The sequence below is a fragment of the Sceloporus occidentalis genome, unplaced genomic scaffold (genome assembly GCF_023333645.1).
Source record: "Sceloporus occidentalis isolate IW3139 unplaced genomic scaffold, rSceOcc1.0.p SCAF_9, whole genome shotgun sequence".
Classification (NCBI taxonomy): Eukaryota; Metazoa; Chordata; class Lepidosauria; order Squamata; family Phrynosomatidae; genus Sceloporus; species Sceloporus occidentalis.
This window is the reverse complement of record NW_028316989.1, coordinates 34,191,720-34,215,857: the sequence shown is the minus strand read 5'-3', so window position 1 is coordinate 34,215,857 and position 24,138 is coordinate 34,191,720. Positions and strand designations below refer to the sequence as shown.

At 42.2% G+C, this 24,138-nt stretch overlaps 1 protein-coding gene across 1 annotated transcript in view; it reads right to left on the bottom strand.

The window, feature by feature from the left end:
- Positions 1 to 11,177: 11,177 nt before the first annotated feature.
- Positions 11,178 to 24,138, bottom strand: part of INSYN1 (inhibitory synaptic factor 1) — a 110,247-nt gene continuing 97,286 nt past the window's right edge. Inside the window, exon 3 of the mRNA XM_089537700.1 lies at positions 11,178 to 11,858. Coding sequence (XP_089393826.1) covers positions 11,184 to 11,858 — 675 coding nt within the window. The 3' untranslated portion in view covers positions 11,178 to 11,183. The remainder of the gene's footprint in view (positions 11,859 to 24,138) is intronic.

Genomic DNA, 24,138 nt, shown 5'->3' with positions numbered 1-24,138 from the left:
CATGGCCGGCATCCATCGTTTTTTGTGGGTTTTTCGGGCTGTGTGGCCATGTTCTAGAATAGATTCTTCCTGACTTTTTGTCAGCATCCTGAAGATGCCAGCCACAGATGCTGGTGAAACGACAGGAATAAACTCTTCTAGAACATGGACACATAGCTTGCAAAGGGTTTGCTTTGATCCTTTGACCTCTGTGTATTCCTTGCCTAAGAAAACCCTATGAAATTCATGGCATCTCCACAAGTCCAGAGGCGACTGGAAGGCAAATTCCTCCCCACACACACTATAAAAATACTTTGGGTTCTTTATCAATGCAGTAACGCAGCTACCTGCAGGGCTTGATGCTCATGTTTAGTAGTTAACTCATTAACTGAGACTGATAAGAAGTCCTGGCAGTTTCTCAAAGTATCCTCCATACTGAACAGCACTTCCACTGCCAAAATCTAGCAGGACCTTGGTTGATATCCCTGGCTGAGTATAGGATTAGTATCTGTCCAGATACTTTATGCTGCAGATAAAATGCTTGATTTAATATTGTGATCAATTGTAATGCCTTCCAGAGCTGAAGCCAAATGTTTCTTCTTCTGTTTCGGCTCCTGAGAAAGTTTGATTTTCTTCCTTTTCACAATAAAGTCTAGTCTCAGTTGCTACAGCTATATAGCCTTGGTTTGCCATGGGGCTGAGCATTTAGAAGAGATATTTTCTCTTCTAAAGAAATTGGAAAATGAAAATAAATGTGAAATTGGAGGATTGGTATAAAGAAGTTTGGAAATTATTGATTAATGATAAATTAACAGGTACACTGGAAGTAAAAAAAGGATTCTGGAAAAGAAATGATTTTGACGAAATATGGAAAAAATGTATTGAAAAAGTATTAAGAAAAGAAGATGGGAAATTACCTTCACAAGGTGAATTAAAATTTTGGATGGAGTATAAGGATGGAAATGGCTCCCGGTGAGGGGTGCACCAAGGTGATATTTAGTTATAGAACAAGAAGAATGTAAAAGTATATATATATATATATATATATATGAAGAAAATGTGATGGTTGTATTGTAAAACTTTGAAAATATTAATTAAAAAAAGAAGAAGAGATGTTTTCTTTTTGATCTGGATCCATGGGGAGAAAAACCTGTGTTTTCTTGGGGGTGCAGTGATGGGGAAGGAGGAAAAGTGGTCATTGCCTCCAGTAATGATTCTGACCCCCCCCCCCCAAATGAAATTGTATTTCATTCCCCAAATTTCTAGCATTTCTGAGAGTAAGACACTGAAAATTGTTCACCCTTAAAACTCTCCTATTTGCGGTGTTCACATTCCTATAGTAACGTTACCTCCTCCTTTTATTGCATGGTTAAACTGGATTTCTAAATGCTCATCTGAAGTTTTAAATGCCAGAAATTTGGGGGGGGGGGGGGAGAGAGAAACCCCATAAGGAACAGACTTCTTACTCTTATAGCTACACCTCATGGATCTCATTTATTCTTTTCATTTTGTGGTAATGTGGAATGAATTGTTATATCATTGTTATATCATTTCATCACTTATTACCCTTCCATATGGTGGACATTTGGAACTTAACTTCACTCTCCTGTCCTCTGCATCCACAGTGCTTTCATGGATAGAAAGTATTAAACAATTACATTAATCTAGGGTGAGAAAGAATATTTAGAAATATTTGAACAATGAATGGGGAAAAATGTGTTTCTAGAGTCTCAGAAAACCCCAATGAGAAGAATCCTGATTGATGAAAAACCTGCACATGGAATTTTTTTGAGCAGAAGTCAGCATTTTCTGCCCAGAAAATGCTATTTCCTGCACCGAAAATGCTGTTTTCTGAGGAAAAAAAATACAACATGCAAATTTTATACAGAATAAGCAGTTAAGAGTGTGAATAATCTTCAAATACTGTGAGGATTTCAGTGACCTTTTATTTAATGCAGCAGCAGATAGAAAATTGCTAAAATTCCTCACAGCTTCCTGCAGAACTAATATAGTGAAAAATTACATCTCTATTTGGTGCAAGAGGGGGATATAGTCCTTTCTCTGTCAATTTCAATTGATATTGGGAGTTACTGTTGCTGTCTTTCAAATTAAAAATATCCTTCCTAGGGAGGGGAACATTTGTGGCCTTCTTGCCTTAATATTTTAAGCTGTGTAATGGGACATTGACAAGAGTTTCCCAAGGTGTATTGGGGCCCTACTAATGTGCATCGGCACTCCCTACCTAGTATCCCATTGCATAATGGAACTGATGTGCATCGGTCCCATTGTGCATCGGTCATTTTGCCCACTGCCATACGTTAGTACCATAACAACAGCCCCTTCTTGGATCATGAAAATGTCCAGTTCAAAATCCCCAAGACCTAAGTCCACTTATGAAGATGTAAGTCCCCAACAGAATTCCAGCCAATGCTGTCATTGTACTTGTTGTTAGTGGGGACAGGGACGTTATCCATCACCACATCAGACTGCCCTGTTCTTTTTAAGCTTAGGTGCAACCCTTAAAACTTGTCCCCTCTCCCATTCTCTCTCTGGCTTTTCCTAGAAAGATCAGAGAGAGAAGACGGGGATCAATACAAGAGCAGTAAATGCATTTTTGGACTCTCCTTGCTAATGTGGACTACTGTCCGTAAGTCTCTTTTTTCTTTTCTTTTTTTACACCTTGGTCCCTTTTATTCCATCTGTTTTAGGTGAGGAAGGAACAGCTTCGAGCATGTTTCATTTTCATTGACATTATTTTTGATCTGTCAAATACCGCTGTCAGAAGCTCCTCTGCTAAGTGCTGAGGAAGGAAGGCTCTCCACCAATTTGTTCCTCTGACAAGCCAGCCTGCCAAGAAATGACTCTTTTGACATGTTAGTTGTTTGGAGACTGCATCTTTTTTAAAACTATAAAGACAATCACAGCCTTCAGCCCCATTCCATCAGCCTCTGCTTGTCAACATGGCTTTGCTTCAGCTGATTCCTTCCAGTCCCTCTCAAGGCACAGAGAGAACAGGGCTAGTTTCTTCAACCTTTCTCCTTGGGTCTTTCTTAACTTGCCTTAAAAATGCTCTGCCATACATCTTCACTGTCAGTAAACAATATTGGCTAGACTCCTGTTGGATTCTTACATTTTTGCAAGTGGACTTATGTCGGCGAGAATTAGAAGCAGAATCATGGAATTAGTTCATGAGCATTTATTCGGTTAAGCTGGAGTTTTGTGTGAATTTGCAGATAAGGTCAAGGAGGAATTTAGGTCGGAAGAGCAATTCAAGGTCTATATTTCATCTTTTGAGGAGCTCTCCCCAAAGCCACGCTTGCCAACTTCTGCAATTTTACTGTAGGTTTGGTAGGTTTATCGGTATTGGAAAAGTCACAATGGGAGAAAAATTGCATGTTCCTCGTTCATTTAAAAGAGTTAAAATTAGATTTGGTTTAATTTGTGAGCATGTTTAATATACTTTTATGTAAAGGGATTTTGTAGCATCTTTGTGACCAACAGAAGAAGTTAGGCTGAGGAAGTAGACTTATGGTATGAACTTCTTTCATTCTCTCAGTTAGTCTCAAAGGTGCTATGAGACCTGTTTGAGTACTGATCCAGAATTAACATGGCTATATCTTTGGATTCTATTATAGCCAGCCTTCCATATCTATGGATTCTTTATCCACTGATTCAGCCATCCAAATATTCTAATAAGACATAAATTTCAAAAAGCAAACCTCAGCTTTGCTATTTTTTATAAGGGACACCATTTCACAATGCAAATGTATTTAATGGGACTTAAGGATCCACAGATTTTGGTATCCATGGGGGGGGGGTCCTGGATACCCAGAACTCACTGTAGTTTGCTTTCAGCCTATTTAAATGACTTTTATTGTTTTAAACAATTTAAAACAATTGAATAATTTAAAGTCGTTGAGAGATTCTGCATCTATGGATTCAGCCATCCACAGCTTTAAAATACTAAAAAATAGCAGTTCCCAAAAGCAAATCTTGATTTTGCTATTTTACATAAGGGACACCATTTTACTGTGCCATTGCATTCAATGGGATTTGAGCATCCATGGATTTTGGTATCTACGGTGGATCCTGGAACCAAATCCCAGCAGATACCAAGGGCCCACTGTATTTAATTATATTTTAAACATTTGTATGATGTAATTTTTAAACAGCTATATGTGCTTTCACTTTTGTAAGCCACCTTGAGTTCCAAATGGGAAAAAGGTGGTCAGCACCATCCTCAGCAGAATCCCTGCATAGTTTCCTGAGCTAGTACCAATGGGTAAATTAACATCGATTTTATAGGCCAACTGAAGATTATTATTTTTTTTGAAAGACTGGAAACCATTTATGTACTTTTTGAGTAATAAGACACTTATTTTTTATTTAATTAATTTAAACTTATGAGTAATAAGACACTTGAGTAGAATAAAATCCAAAATTATCTGCCTAACAAAGGGATTTGTAGCCTCACAAAGGACAGAGACATCCTGGATCTCAAAGGAAGTATCTTTCTGTGTTGCTGATGTAATTTAAATGTTAGCTGCTGGACTTTAAAAGGTTTTGTCTCCCAATATCCACATGGTCAGAAGGAGACGCGCCTACATGGATATCCCTCCATATCATCTTATCTCAGAACAACAACAGCATCTTGACAAAGTGCAGGCCTGGGACTAACATGGTTACATTTTATTTCCTCCTGTATGATTTTTAACACCTTTGCCTGATGAAGAAGCCAGTGGAGCTTCAGAAGCTTGCAATGGGTATTTTTTTGCATTTTGGTTTGTTCAATATCTCTGTTTTGTAGATTTTAGATGTTATTGTACTAGCGTGGCGGAGTGGCGTGAGCATTGGACTGTGACTCCAGAGAATGGGGTTCAAATCCCTGTTTGGCCATGAAACCTGCTGAGTGACCCTGGGCAAGGCACACCCTCTCATCCTCATAGGATGGCAATGGCAAACCCTCTCTGTAGAAACTTGCCAAGAAAACCTCTTGATAGGTTTGTCGTAGAGTAAGTCGGAAATGAATAAAAGGCACACAACAACAACATATTTTCTTTGACTCATCTTGCATCTACCAGCATTTAGGTTCTCTGAAAAGCCTCTGTTATGAAGAGAGGCAGTTGGTGCCTTCCATGTCTGCTTAGATGGTGAATCCAGTCCAGGTTTTCAGCTCTAAAGGAGTTCTCCAAAGTGCTGATCTTACTATTACTATTATTAATTGCATTTATACCCCACTCTTTAGAAATGCTCTTTGGAAATGCCGATGGGGCTGGGTAGGGTTCAGGTACTCTGGACAGCTCCTTTTAAGATGAAAATAAAACATGGAATGGATTCATTGCCCCACAGACATAGAAGCCACCATTTTCTATGCGTTTTGGGAAGAAGAGTGAAAGTCTTTACATAATGAATAACATAATACAATCAATTTTTGGGTCTCCATAAACTGCAATAACTTAATTGTATCCAGAACATGAAAATGTCTCTCTATCACTGTGTATGTGTGTGTAGATCCCTGTGACTACTGGCTGGAGGATTCTAGGAGTTGCAGTCCAATAAAGTAACTTTTACAAGCTCTGTTTCTGTTCCCCTGTCATCTTTAATGGGAGCTCCTCTGTACTGCAACACATAACCAAGATAGTTCATTTGGTCCTGGAACTGGGAGATTTCTTTTTGCTCAATGTATTTTTTTTTTAATAATGGTCGCAGTTTTCTCATCTCCAAAATGGGGATAAAAGCTTTATTTGTTTTTTATGGGAATGACGGAAACAAAAAAAAGTTTGGCAGAGGTGTGGAGAAAATTAAGTACTGCTTTTCTTAATTACTAGATGCAGTCCTGTTGTCCTGTGTTTTCCCTTTAGGGTTTCTCTACCTGGCTAATTTTAAACCAGCCTCCTTTAATGATTCTTTTCCTCCTCCCACCACCTGGAAAGGTTTTGTTTTGGGTCAGCTGCAAATAAATATGCCAGATGTCCTTATTTATTTATACGTATTAAAAACGGAGAACATTTGTTGTCTAAAAGGACTGCCATTTCTTGAAGATCGTTGCATCTTTCATCTTGGCTCGTCTTAAAACTGTGATTTCTGTGTATCACATTAAACAGTGACAGTACTTGCAACCCATGGTGATTGGTGGTACTTGGTGGATTCTGTACTAGCGGTGGAGTGATTCCGCTCTGGATTTTAATCCAAACTTTAGAAGAGCTATCCACACGTGACTCCAAATTTGGTAGCTAATACCCTGGAGGAGAGGATCAGAATTCAAAATGACCTTAAGAGATTAGGAAACTGGGCCAAAACTAACAAAATGAATTTCAACAGGGAGAAATGTAAGGTATGTATTTAGGCAGAAAAAACCAAAATGCATAGATATAGGATGGGGGACACCTGGCTTAACAAAACTACATGTGAAAGGGATCTAGGAGTCCTTGTAGACCACAATTTGAACATGAGTCAACAGTGTGACACAGCAGCTAAAAAAGCGAATGTGATTGTAGGCTGCATCAATAGGAATGTAGCGTCTAGCTCGAGGGAAGTAATAATACCACTCTCTACTGTTTTGGTCAAACCTCATCTGGAATATTGTGTTTAGTTCTGGGCATTACAGTCCAAAAAAGACAAGCTGGAGAATGTCCAGAGGAGGGCGACCAAAATGATGAAAGGTCTGGAAACCATGCCCTATGAGAAGCATCTTAGGGAACTGGGTATGTTTAGAGATGAGAAGGTTAAAAGGTGGCATGATAACCATGTTTAAATTTTTGAAGGGATGTCATACTGAGGATGGAGCAAGCTTGTTTTCTGTTGCTCCAGAGAATAGGATATGGAGCAATAGATTCAAGCTACAGGAAAAGAGATTCCATCTAAAAATTAGGACAAACTTCCCGAGTGTAAACTGCTTGACAGTGGAATATGCTGACTTGGTGTGTGATGGAGTCTCCATCTTGGGAGGTTTTTAAACAGAGGCTGAATAGCCATCTGTTGGTGTGCTTTGATTTTGTCTTCCTGCATGGCAGAAGGGGGTTGGACTGAATGGACCTAGGTCTCTTCCAACTCATGATTCAATTTAATCTCAACCCCCCAAATTGATGCAGCACCCTGGAGATTGCCTTCAGACTGGATTGATCACCCCACTAACATGGAAGCCACCTGCTGCCACTGATGCTGTCCTTTCACATCTTGTGGTCTCTCAGAAACATCTGAAGGATACATCTGGAGGAATGATTTGGAAAAAAAATAGGTTCCATGGACTCAACCTGATGGATTTTGCTGTATACAGCAGGCTCAGCCTTTCTGCTCTCCATGCTTATATCCATTGTTGGAGATGACTGGTTCTGAGATGAGAGAAAGATTAACTCTATGGTTAGTGGACCAAATGGTAGTGAGGATCTCCACCCATCATTTTGAGGGGAGTCTATTTAATTCTGCCTCCGGCAAACCACTCAAAATTGTGTCTTGCCTGCCCCTACACTGCAGAAATAATGCAGTTTGACCACACTTTAATTGCCATGGCTCAGTACTATAGAATCCTGGGATTTGTAGTTTGTTGTGGCACTGAGGGAGAAAGCTAAGTATTTCACAAAATTTCAAATTGAAATATCATTGAGACATGGCAGCTTGGACCCAAGGTGTCAAACTGAACTATTTCTGCAGTGCAGGTGCAAATGATGCAGATGCATCTCCCTATTCGGTTATCCCAGCCTACTTTAGAGGGCTCTTGTGAGATAAATCCATGTAAGACAGAGGCAGCATCCCAACAATAGCAGCCAGGTCCATGCAGCCCTGCAGGCTTTGACATGAGATCACTCCAGATCGCGTCCTACAGCCCCGAATCAATTCCTGTATATGAAAAGCCTGATAAGAAACATTGCTTTATTATTGCTGTTTTATGGTTGTTATTAGAAAAGCCAGAATCATCTCTCTTGTGAGATTTCCCTTCCTCTTTCTTTCTCCCAATTTGTACTTTACAGCATTTGAGAATGATGCAAGCACTTTAGCTATTTCAGAAACAGATAATAGGAATAAAATTCACTTTGGCAAGCTGGGATGGCTAAGGATGGTTCTATTCCAGTCTCCCAGCCCCACCTGTTCTGAGATAAAAATTCCACTGCAGATGTAAATATAATGGCTTGTTCTCTTCTTTGAGATACGAGATGAGAAGAACTGGTGTCCTTTGGTGAAAGAAAAAGGTTGTTTTATATAAGTTTTAGCTTTGTGTCCTGGATGGAAGGTGAAAACATACATTGGAGCCCACATTGTACAGGTTGAGTCTCCCTTACCTAGAATTCTGAAATCCAAAGTACTCCAAAATCCAAAACATTTTTCATGGGTGGCTGAGATAGTAACACCTTTGTTTTCTAATGGTTCAGTGTATACAAACTTTGTTTCATCAACAAAATTATTAAAAATAATATGCATAAAATTACTTTCAGGCTAAGTCTACCAGAAAATGTACATGAAACATAAATGAATGTTGTGTTTAGATTTGGGTCCCACTCCCACTTCTAAGATTTCTTATTATATATATGTGCAAATATTACAAAATGTGAAACAATTCCAAAATCCAAAACACTTGTAGTCCTAAGCATTTTGGATAACGGAGACTCAGCCGGTATTGGAGTCATTGTAGGAGCTGTGACTGGTCTTCTGAATTCTCTATCCTTTGTCCTGGGGACCATTCACACTACAGAATTATAACACTGTGATTCCATTTTAACTGCCATAGCACTCTTCTATTCCGGGATTGGAAGTTTAGGGAGGGACACTTAGAATTCTCATCCAGAAAGTTCTAGTGCTTCACCAAACTACATATCCCAGGATTCCAGAGAATGGAACCATGGCAGTTAAAGTGGAATCATAGTACTATAATTTCATAGCGTATATAGGCCTCAGATCTGAACCTGGAAAAGTTTTGGGTTCTTTTTTGTTTGTTTTGCCACAGCTCCCAGAATCCATCTGTCCCAGTGGCCATGGTTGCTGAGTGGTGGTGTTGGTGTTCTGAGTTCTAGTCTAGCAATTTCCAAGCTGTGTTTGAGATCCTTGAATGACCTAGACCATAAAAGTTTCCAACTATGCATTAAATTTGCTTCTCCCTATCTGTTTTGGGGAGAAGGTAATTATTCTGCCATGCATGAGCCTTTCCAAGGGTTGAGGTGGCCTTTCTATTGGGAATGGTGAGGTCTCCCTTTGGATGCAGATTTGGGGCATCATGCAAAGGTGTCTGGTGAAAATCATTCCAGAGCTAGTGAATCCTTTCTGAGGTCTGAACTTTAAAGGAGCTGAACCCTACCACTCCAAATAGGTTCAGAAGTATCTTATCAAAATCCATGGTGACCAGTGATGTTGGTGTTAGACATGGAGAAGTGGTGGGTCTGCCCTGGCTTTTTGACCACATTTTAAAGGTGCCATCCAAGGTGCTGAATGCTGCCAAAGAGGTTCAGGTCAGTCACTCACTTTTGTTGGCCCTCAATAAGAATTCTGCCCTCCCACAATTTTTTCCCCTTCAGTCCCCAAATTGCTAGCATTGCAGAAATTTAAAATGTCAGTTGAACATTTATAAATATAGGACAAGGTCTTGCATCACATCCATTACTACATAAATGTCGCAATGCATGACTTGGCCCCTGAAACCCGCCTTAAACTCGTGGGTTGCTCCGACTGACAGAGATCTACAGTACAGGTAAGTGTAGTGCTTTGGATGATACAGCAAGTACAATTCTGCCCCACTCCCTGAGCCATAGACGTCTGTTGCTTGGAGTGGTTGCTTGGAGTTTAAGGTGGCTTTGGGAGGATTTATAATCATGGCAATAGTGCCACTATCATGCATAAGGAGTATACAGTGGACCATCCATACCAATGGGTTGGCAATCTGAAGATCTGACCACCTGCAGATTGCCACACTCCACATTATTCACAGGAGGTGCATGCTCATAGATGTGCTGATGTATCTGCATGCATGTTGCTGCCAGTAAATAATATGCACCATGATTGTCTGCACTTTTTGCTATCCGTGAGGTGAGAGGACTGGATCCACACACATACCCTGACATGGGAAGGTTCCACTATAGCTGAAGAAGGAGTAGTTATGAATTAATCTAGGTTATGAATTTGTAAGTGCAATGTAGGAATCATAGAATCATAGAGTTGGAAGAGACCACAGTCCAACCTTCTGCCATGCAGGAACACAGAATCAAAGCACTCCCAACAGATGGCCATGCAGCCTCTGTTTAAAAACCTCCAAAGAAGGAGACTCTACCATACTCTGAGGCAGTATCTTCCATTGTCAAACAGCTCTGACCATCAGGAAGTTTCTCTTGAGATTTAGGTGGAATCTCTTTTCCTGTAGCTTGAATCCATTGTTCTTTGTCCTAGTCTCTGGAGCCATGGAAAACAAGCTTGTTCCCTCTTCAATATGACATCCCTTCAAATATTTAAATATGACTATCATGTCCCCTCTTAACCTTCTTTTCATCAGGCTAAACATTCCCAGCTCCCCAAGCCACTCCTCATACGGCAAGGTTTCCAGACCTATGGTGGAAGCCATCCATCATTTAGACACCCAAAGAAAAGGGGTAGATAAAGTTCCCAATGGAATGCAAACAAAGAAAAGTCAGACCTCTATTCCCTGAATGCTAGAAATTGGTGTACAGAACAAAAATTGAGGAGGGAAGAATTTCTATTGGGTGGCCTTCACTGTGTCCCCCTTTAGCTATACCTTCACTCTGCCCCATGGGAGGGCCAGTACTGGTTGGTCTGGTCTCACTTCTCCAATACCAGCTTTCTCCCCACCACCCTGAGATAAACCTTGTTCTCCAAAATGCTTTGGGAAAGGTTGCTTCACTTTGTCAACATCCCCCCTCCAGATAATTTCATGAAACAAATTCTCTTTTTAAACTCCCCATATTTTTCTCAGGCAAGAGGTGGGGTATGTGTTTCTTTGTATTTCTGGCTGAGCACGGCATTTATTAAGCTAGAAAACAAAGCGCCATTCAGTAAAACAAAACAGTTGAAATTCCCTGAGTCTTGACAATTATGGATAGGTAGTTGCATGATGATATCTTGTCACCATGGTGGGATTTTTTTTAAATCATATCATTATTATTTATTGACTTAAATATATATAGAGATTTATATATTTATATATATCTGAAGCTTTCCCCCCCTGCTGTTCCCACCCAACCCCAAGCCCACCCCCACCCCGTTAGTCCTCAGTTTTTGCTCTTGATTTTCTGTTTGCTCGAGATATAAGGCAGCACTGTCTGAGTGCTTTTGTCCGACACTGTCTGGGTGCTGCTGTTCCTCATCAGCTTTTGTTGCTGAGCACTACTGAGGTGAGGGGACCGCCGTGGCATTGTCTTGGTGACAGGTCCCATTTTGTGTGCCGTCTCACTGGGTTCCTCTGGAGGGTCCTCTGGGAGTGGGCTGTTGTCTACTTCCTCATCATCATCACAACACAAAGCATGGTAGAGGACTTTGTCACTGAACCGCACCCGCTCCCTGGTGCCTGGCGTCCGCGAGTGCTGGGCTTTGTGGCTTGGGACTGAACTGAAGGCCTCCTCGCTGGAAGAATCTGGCGTTCCCACCCGGGGTCCATTGGGGATCAGCACCCCACCGTTCATGAGTCGGTAGTCGGGCTGGCGTCCCTGTTGTTGCTGCTGTTCTGAACCATCGCCGGAGTCTGATGGCGTGGAGGCCTCCAGAAAGGAACAGAACTCCCAGCTGTCAGAGAGAATATCTGAGGTCATGAAATCCAGGTTCCCAAGGTCAAACATGCCACCTCCTTTATCGCTACTGGATGTGCTGCTCACTGTCGCTGTTGTCCAATCATCTGGCTCCAGCTCAAACTCAAAGTCTGAAGTCAACTTGTCAATCTGGCTGACCACCTGGGGAAAAAAGAAAGAGCTAGTGAGGCAGAGACATGAGGCAATGTTGGTTGTCTCCACTAGACTCTCTCCATTCTTTGGAGGACATGTCATTAATCCTTCCATGAATGGGAAGCTGAGGAATTGGTCAGGGAGAGGTGTAGACTGGTCTTGCCAAGCTTGGTGGCCTCTTGTGGTGTTGGGCTACAATGGCCAGCATCACACTCAGGCCCCCTACCTCTTATTCCGTGTCATTCCATGTTAATGGTGGAGAAGGGGGAGCTGGACATCTCTGAAAGTGAAGATATTGAGTATTGCTAGAAAGACATGGCACAATTTGTAGAGGTCCCTCTGAAGGACAGAATCCCTCAGGTGGCCTGGCCAGTGGCTTTTGGTAGCTGAGATTTTTTTTTTGCGGGGGGGGGGGGGGAGTTATAGTATATAAAAAAAGAATTTTCTCAAACTCTGGTTGAAGTTAGGGTACACTGAGAGGTCATATAATCAAAGCCTTTATTAATGCTACAATTGTCCATCGACTAGTTTCTAACACAAACCACAGTCTTTCCAATCCAAAATTTGGTGTATTACCATGAAAGAGCAAATAGCTCCATGTAATTCAGACAAACAACCTCAACCTCAATGAACAATGATCTCTTTACCTAACTCCTGGTTCTTCTTCTAGTTGGATTAGAATTTGTCTGGACTGGTTGAGTGTTGAACTAGGACTTGAACCTGCTCTGCCAGGAAGCTAATTCCATGCTTTTGGGTCAGTCACTACCTCTTTAGTCTAACTAACTTAATGTGATAATTGTGAAGACAGAAAGAGGTACTTGTGGTGGTAACTATGAACACCACCTTGACCTTTTTGGAGGAAATCTAGAAAATGAAAACAACCACCATCATTATTTCTATATTTATTAATTATGAATAAAAATAATTTACAGTAGCATTGGGTAAACTGTGGCCCTCCAGATACTGTTGGGCTGAAATTGCTATCAGTCCCAGCCATCATAGGCAGTGGTTGGGATGATGGGAGCTGTGGTTCAGCAACATCTGGAGTACCACACCTTCCCTGTCCATGGTTTGGTGAAACAGATGCTTTACTAAGATCTTATAATCTAATAATGGTCACAATGCAAATATTGCACAGGCACCAGGAGTACACTAGAGAGAACAGCAATGAACAGGCTGAACAAGTACAACTCCTTAACCCTGTCACTTATTTCTCATGTCATCATAATCCCCTTATCACCTGCTGTAAGTGTTACTTTTAAAAAAGATAGATGGACAAAAAACAAAACAAAATTAAACAAAAAACCCCAGAAACCACAGATGCATATCAGTCCTCAGGACAACTTCTAAACAACGTTCCTTAAAATGCCCAGTAGATGGAGACATGGTTATGGCAAGTCAAGCATTGCTGATGATGGCTTCCTGAAGAGGAACAAAAGCTTTCTAAACCCAAATCAAGTACACTTTGAACAAATCCATTTGGGCGGTGAAGCATTCCTTTCACATGTTATGTATCCTGTAAAAGGAGGATCATGGAGCAGGCCTGCAGTCTGAGCATCCTGATCAGTGTTCTCTTAATGTGGTGGAACTGAACCCCACACCACAGGGATTTACACACAATGGGAAAAGCAGAGGTACAAGTTCAATGTAATGAAGAAAACTGCAAATGAATCCTATAATCAGGAGAAGGGGCATATCTTTCTGCACTTGGAGTTACACAGCAGTTGCAAGACTGATGAACTGCAATGTTACACAGCCAATGTGTAACTGAATTTATGTGTGCATGCATGTGTACTTATGTGCACCCATGCACAATGGCACCATATGCAGAACTCATACTTCTGTGACCTTGAACCAGTAGAACATTGAGCCCTGAACTTGTGGAACAACCATTCAGCAGAAATGTCCACCACTTTCCATAGAGGAACTTACATATACCCAAGGATACCAGTCACAGTTGTTGGCCTGTCCTACGGGTGATATTCAGGGCCAGCCCAAAACATATTTCTGCCTGAAGTGGAGGAGCAAATGATGCCATTCCCTACACAAGCCAAGGTATATAGTACCTCAAACCACCTAAGTTATTGTGCCACATGAAGCAAAAAAAGCCCACAAACGTCTCTTCAAGTTCCCAGCAGTAAAAATATAATAGCATACTAAATAATGAGCCACTTGCTTTTATGACACTCAGGTTGGTGTCCTGTTGGTTATCCCAAGTACAGTGAACCCATTCATTCAATTGTTCAACCATGAGTCAACATGTAGATGAATCCAATTGATTCAATGGGTCTACTTCTGTTGTTGTGTGGCTTCAAGTCATTCCCAACCAATGGCAACCTTAAAGTGAACCTTTCTTGGCAAGATTTGTTCAGATGGGATTGGCCTCTGCCATCCTATGGGTCTGAGAGAGTACAACTTGCCCAAGGTCACCCAGTGGGTTTCCATGGCCAAGCGGGGATTCAAACCCTGGACTCCAGAGTCCAGCACTCAAACCATTACACCACTTTGGCTGGCTCTATTTTATTTAGGACTAAAAAAAGGATTGAGGCTCCACTCTACTGCCTTAATTTTGTTCTCTAAGGAAGCAGCAATGGGTAATTTTAGCAAATTTCTCTTAGTGGCAAGAAAGTCTTCAAAAACCGTTGTTTCCAGAGACTATTCAGTTTGAGACTTATTCTGTGCAAAAATAAAAATAGCCTACTTCTTTCTCTTTTTTTTTTTTTTTTTTTTTTTTTTGCACAGAAAACAGCACAGACATATAATATGTGAAATTTGCACAAAATTTGTTATGATTTGCAAAGATTCCCATCAGTCTAGGATGCTCCTTGTGAGAGTTTCCTGATGCTTGAGAAAGATATTTTAAAACCATTTTTGGACTATTTCCCCCATCCTTACACATCACACTGTCTAATGGTAGAGCTGGCCCCAGATATTTATTCAGAAAAGCTCAGAGGCACAGATGCATCCGGAGGCACCATATCTTCAAGAAAAGCTAAAAAGAACGCGCAAGAAAATCAGTTGCATCCGATATGCCAATCCTGGGAGCTGAAGGCAGTTAGACTTCTCATCCAGAGAGCTCTAGTGCTTCACCAGACTACAAGCCCCCAGGACTGTGCAGAATGCAGCTATTGCAGAGAAAGTGGGATCAAGTCCCCGTAATTGTGTAGTCTGAATGGGCCCGTGGTGACTAGCTTCTAATAGACAGTCTCTCTCTTTCTCTTTTGTATTGCTACAAGATGAAAGGGAGATGAGCACGGGAGATGCAGTTTATGAGTTTTTGCTCTTATGCAGAATGCATGGTTATGCAATTAACTGAGCAGGCAATCCATGGTAATTTAAATCAAACAGCGCACAAGTCAATGAGGAGCATGCTGACAAGATGGAGTTTAATGAGAGTTACTCCCTAGCCATTATGGTCTCTACCAGAGTAGACAGTTGTTCCCGGGGCAAGTTTCCCAAGGCTACTATGAACAGCCCTCTTATTTATTGCACCAGTTCTGAACTGGTGGGTAGGAACCACATGTGATCCACACAGTGGCAGCTGCTGGCTTCTGTCTCAAAGGGGCAAACCTTCTCTGGCTTTTAGTCTGAACATTAAAGGGGGTAGACAATTTGTAGGGGGAGATGGACCAATTTATCCTCTGGCCCACCCTCCCAATGGGTGACACCCAGCCGTTCACTTAATCAAAATTTCTTTTTATCAGTCATATATTGGTCAAACTGGAAGCAGCGAAATATTGCTATTTGGGCTGATATATGGTCAAAAGGAGGCAAAGGGTGGTGATGGATCTGGGGATCTGTCGGAGGGTATTTGCACATGCCCCCCCCCCTTTGAGGAAATCTTTTGATGTGTTTTTCTGGAAAAATAGCAAAAATAAAAAATAAAATAAAAAAGAGGGTAGGGACTTGTAGGGGGAATCAGGAGCCACAGAATCCAGCTTTGGGGCCTGCACTTTCCCCACTCCTTTATGAAAGGAATTCTCCACGATGCTGAAGCTATTAGGGAAATGTGCCCCTTATTATTTTGCTCCAGTACAAGCAGACAAATGCATGGGAAAGAATGGGTACAAAGTATATAAATAGCTGCTTTTCAGGGTTGCAGTGTCTAGATCAGCTTGTGTGCTTCCCCCTTACCATGCAGCTATACTGTCATCCTTTCTTCTATTTCAGTATTCAGGCTACGAGGACAATTATATTACTTGCATTATCAAAATAGCACCAGATGCACACAGACATGCATACATACACACATAAGAGGGAGTTATATGTAGCCAAAGTGATATCTCATGCTTTTTAGAGGTACAGAACATTTTGTGGGGGGAGGAGGGAGGATAATTCTTGCTAGAAGAGGATTATTGCCTCTGTGTAATCTTGGCTGTATGTGTGAGCGCTGGGAAGCAGAAAATAGGGATAGTGGCCAAATGGAGTCACTGGAATCCTAAGCATCAGCATTTTACACTGCAATATTCCCTGCAGGAGTTTCCCAGTGGAATCCCAGTTTGGGAGGTGTATCAGGGCCACATTTCAAAAGCTGGTGAGGCCAAAGGTGGAGGATAAGGCTAAAGTAAAATTAGTGCAGCCAGGTGTACATCTTACAACAGATTTCAGACATTCAGAGCATTGCCAGTCTGCAAACCTGAACTGCTATTGCAATGGACAATCTCCAAACCGGTGCTCCTGTGTCATGTGAAACTTTGCCAGGCTTCACAGCTGAGTTCCTATGCTATGAAAGAAACGTTATCAATACAATTCAGTGGATCCTTGTTATATGCTGGGGTTTGGTTCCAAGATCCCCTGTGTATGTTCAAGTCCCATTAAATATTATGACATAGCAAAATGGTGTCCCTTATAAAAATTGGAAAATCAAGGTTTGATATTTGAAATTTATACTTTTTTGGAACATTTTCAAACCGTGGATGCTTGAATCCATGTATTAAAAAAATCTGTGTATAAGAATGGCTGACTTTAATACAATAAACTTTATCTGTATCCCACCTACTCCAGTTAGGATCAGTCTTATCAGTCTGCAAACTTGAGCACCTGTGCCACATAAAATATTATCAGTCTGCAATCTGCAAACCTGAGGTCCTGGGGCATGAACAGCTTTGCCAATCTGAAAACCTGAGTTTCTTGACCTTGTACAGACTTCCCTCTCAGCTTGGTGCAGATACACACCACCAGATACGGAAAACTTGCAGTGTCACAGTATAGCACTGCAGTCCTGGAAGAGTCAGTCCAGATGTTCAAGGGGCAGTTGGAGGCTCTAATGCCAGTGGGGTACTGAATCCGCTCTGGGTTTTAACCCAGACTTTAATGGGGTTCTCCAAGAGGCTAAGCTCTATCCGCCAAATAAGCTCAGCATCTTGAGTAGTACCTTTAAAATTTGGACTAAAAACTTGGAGCTGTTGCATTTACATCAGACCCACCAGCTCTCAGTGGCTCAAGGAGAAAGGCAATGGTAAAATAACAGCGCTATTAGACAGCCCTCCAGCAGTCACTTCCCTTTCGTGAGTCTTTGAGATTTAGTAGGGCCATGTTTGGCTTGAGGATAAACCTTTGGAACACCCTGGCTAATAACCATCCAAGGGTGATTGCTTGTCCTCCATGAACGTGACTAATCCTCTTTGAAAACTCAATTATCCTGTTGGCCTTCATAGCATGGCACTGAACACTGCAGGTATGTGCGGCTGTGTGAGCACAATATGAAAATGCAGTAGAGTAACTTATAGGTGCCTTGTGAATTCTGCTCCTCCTTGTATATTTTACTGAGTTATTCCTAAGTCTATTTTTATGGAAGGAAGGAAATACCAGCTCCCTTTTCGCCAACTAGCAGTACCACTAATGATATTCTTATACCTCCAAAAGCATCCTTATTTTACATGTAACCTTTCAAAGGAACAATTGTGCTTCTTCTATCTCTATCTATCTATCTATCTATCTATCTATCTATCTATCTATCTATCATCATCTTTTCCTTCTTTCTTTCTTTTCTTTCTTTATGAAAGCTGTGCCACTTCTACAATCATTTTTGTCTCTCCCATCTTCATACCACTCCTATAGTCTTCTAGAAAACTGCTGAAGTTTAGGATTGCTGGTTTTCAAGCATCGTTCACCTTTGTCCAGGGCTGCTGCCATGCTCCAGAATTAATGCAGTTTGACATTGCTTTAACTGTCATGGCTCTATCCTATGGGATGCTGGGGTTTGCAGTTTATTGTGGCACCAGAGCTCTTTGACAAGAGGAGGCTAAATATCTCACAAACTACACATCCCAGAATTCCACAGTGTTTAGCCATGGCCATTAAAGGGATGTCAAAGCACATTAATTCTGCACTGTAGATGCACTCCACTAGCTTCAAGCAAGCAATGATTATCTCAGGCATTAAGCTACAGAAAAGTTCTCTTCATAGGATCTGTCCCTTGATTTGCCATCACAGCAAACCAGAGCCTTCATATTCAAAAGCAGTTGACCCCCTAAATATCAGTTGTGTCAAGGGGAAAGCAGAGGAAAGGATATAATCTTAAAGCAGTGATTCCCAAAGTATTCCTCCCCAGGGGGTAGTTAGTGGAAAAGTTCAAGGGGGCTTTGAGGGGAAAGGGGGGCAGCTGGGAGACAATGAGAGAGAGAAAGTGTGTGGGGGATCTTCAGTCAAAGTATTGGTGTGCAAGAAAGACAAGAGAACTAGGGGCCTTAAGGACCATGATGAGGGTGAGAGCTCTATGAAACATCCTTCATAGAAAAATCACCGCACAGCCTTGCAGATCATTTGTGTGGTGGTGTCTCTCACTCTTCACCTTCTGACACAAGCTCACTCTCTGAGCCGTATCTTTTGCTAGCAGTGGTGGTTGGGTGCAGGGCATGGTTTCTGCAGCTATAAGCAGCACTATTTTGGGACAGACAGACTGATTGACTGGAGCAAGGAGCTAGAGCACATTGTGCAAATCTACAGCGCTATATAAATAAAGAATAATAACAATAACAATAACAACAACAACAATAATAATTGTGGCATGGGAGAAGGAATGAAAAAAAGGAGTGGCTTTCAAATATGGGACCCTGTTTAAGCTTTGTGAGCTTTGCCAGGATTTGGCTGGCGGGTTGGAGGTGGTGCTGCTCAGTGGTGTCCCTGCTCCCAGTGTCACCCACTATGAGGAGTGGGGCTTGCAAGCAGGGGTTGGGGCTCCAGGCGGGGCAGGGTTTTCAGGGGGCAGCTGTGCCTTCGCCCCGTCTCCACTGCTGCTGCTGCCATGGGCCACTCTCCTCAGGAGGACAATGACGCCACAGCAGCGAGGTAGAAGGGTTGTGCCCAGCCCTATCCTTCAGTGCCGTGGCATTGTTCTCCTCAGGAGGAAAGTGGAGCTGTGGCAGAGTGGTGCATGGCAGTTAGGTCCAGAAAGCCATGGTGCCGCGGTGCCATGACAGTGAGGTCCAGAGGGACAGACTGACTGACAGTGAGGTTTGGAGGGCTGGGCTGCTGTGGTGCCACAACAGCAAGGTTTGGAAGGCTGTGCCCAGCCTTGTCCTTTGCTGCTGTGGACTGCTTAGGAGGAAAGTGGCACTACAGCAGTGTGGCACCATGACAGTGACTGGGTGGCAAAGGGAGCAGTGACCCAAATTAGCTGCTTTGAATTTGCAGTAGAACAGTAGACTTAATATCTAAAGATGGGGGCATGCTAAGGTTGTCACTAAAGAGGAAAGGGGGTGGTAGCCCAAAAATGTTTGGGGACCACTTTCTTAAAGCCTTAAAACCTGCATAGTGGTTTTAGAGTTGGACTGTGATTCTGAAGACCAGGGTTTGAATCAGACATGGAAACCAACTGGGTGAACTTGGGCAAGTCACACTCTCTTAGCCTTAGGGGAAGGCAATGGCAAAATCCCTCTGAACAAATCTTGCCAGGAAAACCCTATGGTGGGTTTGCCTTACGCTCTCCATAAGTTGGAAACAACTTGAAGGCACACAACAACAACATAGCTAGAATCCCAGTGACCATACTGGTTGGGCAATTCTGGGAACTGTAGTCCAAACTTTGTGAGGCTCTTGGAATCTCCCAATCTGAATTGGCAGGGCTCATACCTTTTCACATTTAGGTGCTGAAGATTCACACTCACACATAAATCCATGAGTGGGGAGACACAAGAAAAGAGATACGAGCCACCTAGGAATGGCTTCTGATTACAAGCAATTGCACGCTGGCCCTATTACTTTGACACGCATTCCCTAGTGCAGACCGAACCTTTCAAACCACTCAGCCACTTCTTACTGCTGTTCAGCCAGTCTCTTCTCAAAACACAAGGACTCTGATAATGAGACCTGAGTGTGCTTGACTTCTATTTCAGCAATAAGTGGGAAGCTGGATCTTTGTTTAAAGTGATCAGGCATAGTGCTGATGCATTGCTCATAATGGGTCAGATCAAAGGTCTGTGCAGTCCAGCAACCTGATTCTTGGCTAATTTCCAAGCCAACTCCAGCAGACAAAGAGATGGTGCTAGGGAGTTTGCAAGTGCAACTTGAATACAATAGCCCATCTCTTATTATGTCTCCTCCCCAATGTCTGTTTTTATTTACAGCACATATCACACTTTCTCAGCCCCAGAAACCCTTAAGTTACAAATGACCTGAAGGCACACAACAATAACAGCTGTATCAAATATACATCAGAAATGCTACCTCTGAAGCTGGAGGTTTCAACAACAACAATATGACCATCATCAGCATGTATATTCCATATTTCCACCAAATGAGCTCATGTGTGGCTCTCCTCACCTCTCACTCTATCCTCATAACTCAAAGCCACCCTGTGAGGTAGGCCAGGCTGAGAAAGTGACTGGCTCCAGGTGGCTCCATGTGTGTTGTGGCTCAGCGTGAATTTCAGGCTGGATTTTCCAAGTCTTGGAGTTCATCTACACTCTGGAAATCTACACTATTATGCATCTAAGGAAGTATACTTTAGTCTATGAAAGCTCATGCTGCCAATTTCTTTCAGTTAGTCTCAAAGGTACTACAAGATCTCTCTACATACTGTAGAGATAATAGTTTGACACCACCTTAATTGTCCTGGCTCCATCCTACAGAATCCTGGGATTTGTAACTTGGTGAGGCACCAGCCCTTTTTGGTAGAGAAGACTCAAGATGTTGCAAAATGACAAATCCCAGGATGCCATAGGATGGAGCTACACCCCTGAAAGTTCAGTTGTATAGCACAAAAAGGTCCGAGATACTAAATGACTGAGTGTAGCATAAGAATTCCACATGTGGGAATTCTACTATGGTTCCCCTGGACTCACCATTGGAGGTGAGGGAATTGACGAAGCATCTGCTCATACAGGTGGCTCTTTCTACCCATGGGTTTTTTGTTCTAGATCCCCCTCCCACACACAGATAGCAAGATCCATGGGACATGAAATCCTGTTGTTCCCATTGTGAGCATGTGACATTGGGAACAATGGAGTGGGGCAATCCACGTATGCTCCAATCCACAGATGGCAAGGCTATGGAAGGGGAGAGTCAACTGTATCCCCATATTTAGTTAAAGTATTTCTGTATTGCCTCCCAGTCCACAAGGGCTCCTAAGATAATTACAAAAGGCTTTGGACCTGCCCCACATATCCATTCTGTGCTTTGTGGCATTAAGCAGGCACCCCTAAAACACTGACTGAGCAGACTAATGCACACATACATGTGGAATTCCTACATATGGAATTATTCCCACATATGGAATTCTTATGATTCCAGGACCCCCTGTGGATATCAAAATCCAAGGATGCTCAAGTCTCATTAAATACAATGGCACAGTAAAATGAAACTCCCACATGTGGAATTATTGATGGAACTAATGCACCATCAATGTAGGTGTGCACTTGTGAGCAACACAGAATGTACATCTGTGTGAAGTGCCCTCTGTGTGCCTCTATGTGCTACATACAGTGTACCTTGTACATGTGTAATGGCACCGCATGCCCAACTCTGCTCCCACAACCTTGCAGAGAGTGTGGTTGTTTTGCATCCAATAAAAATGTCCAACTGTTTATGTAGGGGAATTTACTCATGCATAAGATACCAAAAGGATTCTAGCATCTGACTCCCTGTCCAAAAGCTTCAGCCCATTATATTTGGATGACAACTCCCAGAACCCATTAGCCAGCACCATTCTCTCTCCTTTCTCCTTTCTCATGACATGTTCCACCCATTGAGGCTATCAAATCTCAGAAAGAAGCAATGTTCTTTCAATCCCAACTTATCCCGTATTCTGTGCAGGAGGGCTTGGTTTGACCTTCCTGTACAGAGCTGCAAGACAAATCACAATGTGTAAAAGGTTGGCAGGGATTTAATTTCCTGTTCTTTAATAAGCAAAGTGATTAGAAGGCACAAGGACAGTCTCCTGGGGACAGATAAGGGAGATCGGTTTCATCCTCTTCTTTCAGAACAGCGAGCTCAAAAGGTGCTGGACAAGATCTTGCAGAGATCACATGGCAATGAGGATCCAGCTTAAGGGAAGCTCCTTCCACGACTTCATCCACACTGCAGAAATAATCCAGTCTGACAGCACTTTAACTGCTCAATGCTATGGGATCCTGGAAATTGTAGTCATGTGAGACATTTAGCCGTCTCTGTCAGAGAGCTCTGGTGCCACAACAAATTCAAGTCCCCAGAATTCCATTGAGCCATGACAGTTAAAGTAGTGTGAAACTGGATTATTTCTGCAGTGTAGATGCAGCACAAGTAGCCAAGGCTGAGTTAAAAGAGGGCAGGACTCAAGGTAGTCTCCTAAGGTGGGATGGAAGTTGCTTCGGCAAAGGTCTGAGATCAATAGAGCACTCATATTATGAAGCACCCATATTATGAATTCATCAAACGTTCACCTTAGGGTGTATGTACCTTAAACAGTTATAGCATATTGATACCTCATCAGCTGTCAAGGCTATATCTTATGAACTCTTGGGACTTGTAGTTTGATGAGAAACCTAGAATTCCATTAGGGAGCTCGGGTGCACTCTCCTAAACTACAGGACTAAGGTCTCTGACAAAGAACTCTTAAGTATATCACCAAACTACAAATTCCAAGGTTCCACAGGATGGATCCATTTATTTATTTCCCTACTTTACTCATGATGGCTCAGAACATAGATTAAAACAAAGTACCACTTTAAAAAGTCATCATAGTGAAAAGAAGTTTTAAAACAATTAAAGAAACCTATTAAAGACAGCATTGATTTAAAACAGATTAAAGGTAGAGTCAGCCCTCCATATTCACTGATTGTTTTAAATCCAAGATTCAAGCATCCCCATCTTGAAAATATTTAAATATATATATATAAAAATTCCAAAAAGCAAACCTTGATTTTGCCATTTTATATACGGGACATCACTTTACTATGCCATTATATGTAATGGGACTTGAGCATCCATGGATTTTGGTAGCCATGGGGGCTCCTGGAACCAAACCCCAGTGGATACCAAGGACCTACTGTATTTAAAATATAATGAGAATAAAAGTAGAACCTCCCCATTAAAAATCCCTTCCTCAGCAACCAGCTATTACCCCAAAGCCCACCTGCTTGCTGGTAAAAGGAGACCAGAGAGGGAGCCAGGTTAGCTTCCCATAGGAGGAAGTTCCACAACCTGGGAGCAGCCACCAAGAAAGCCTTCTTATGTGTCTTTGCCAGATGGGCCTGTGGTCATGATAGGACCAAGAGATTACCTTCTCCTGAGGATCTCAAAAATTGGGAAGGGTTAATATAGGAAGAAACATCCTTTAAGATAGGGGCTGTACAAACTGGCACTTTGTGCCAGTCTGTATGCGCAGTGCGGGCTGAGTATCCATACATTTGAAGCCCTTACCGAGCTACCTGGACACCATTTTGGTGCGTGCCTGTCCATACGGCATGTGCCATGATGATGGCACAGCTTAGAAGGGCGTGTGGTTGTCATGACATGAATCTGGGGCAAATAGGGGTGGCATCCAGGCGCCCGTCTGTACAGCCCCATAGTCTGGCAGCAAGCCATGCAGATCTTTATAGTTCATAACCAGCACTTTGAACTGTGCCCAGAAATGGAGTGCAGCTGTTACAGTTACAGTTATTGTCCTGTTAAAACCATGTAGTGTATGTAGATGCATTCATGATTTTGGTTAGCATGCTCTGCTGCAGAGCTCAGCAGCTATAGTTCAGGAGGATAAAATGGAACTCACTAGAAAAGAATTCTAATAACTGCATGAAAACTACAAATCCTAGGATTTCCACAGGACAGAACCATGATCAGGTGGTACCGAAGAGTATTAACTATGCAGTGC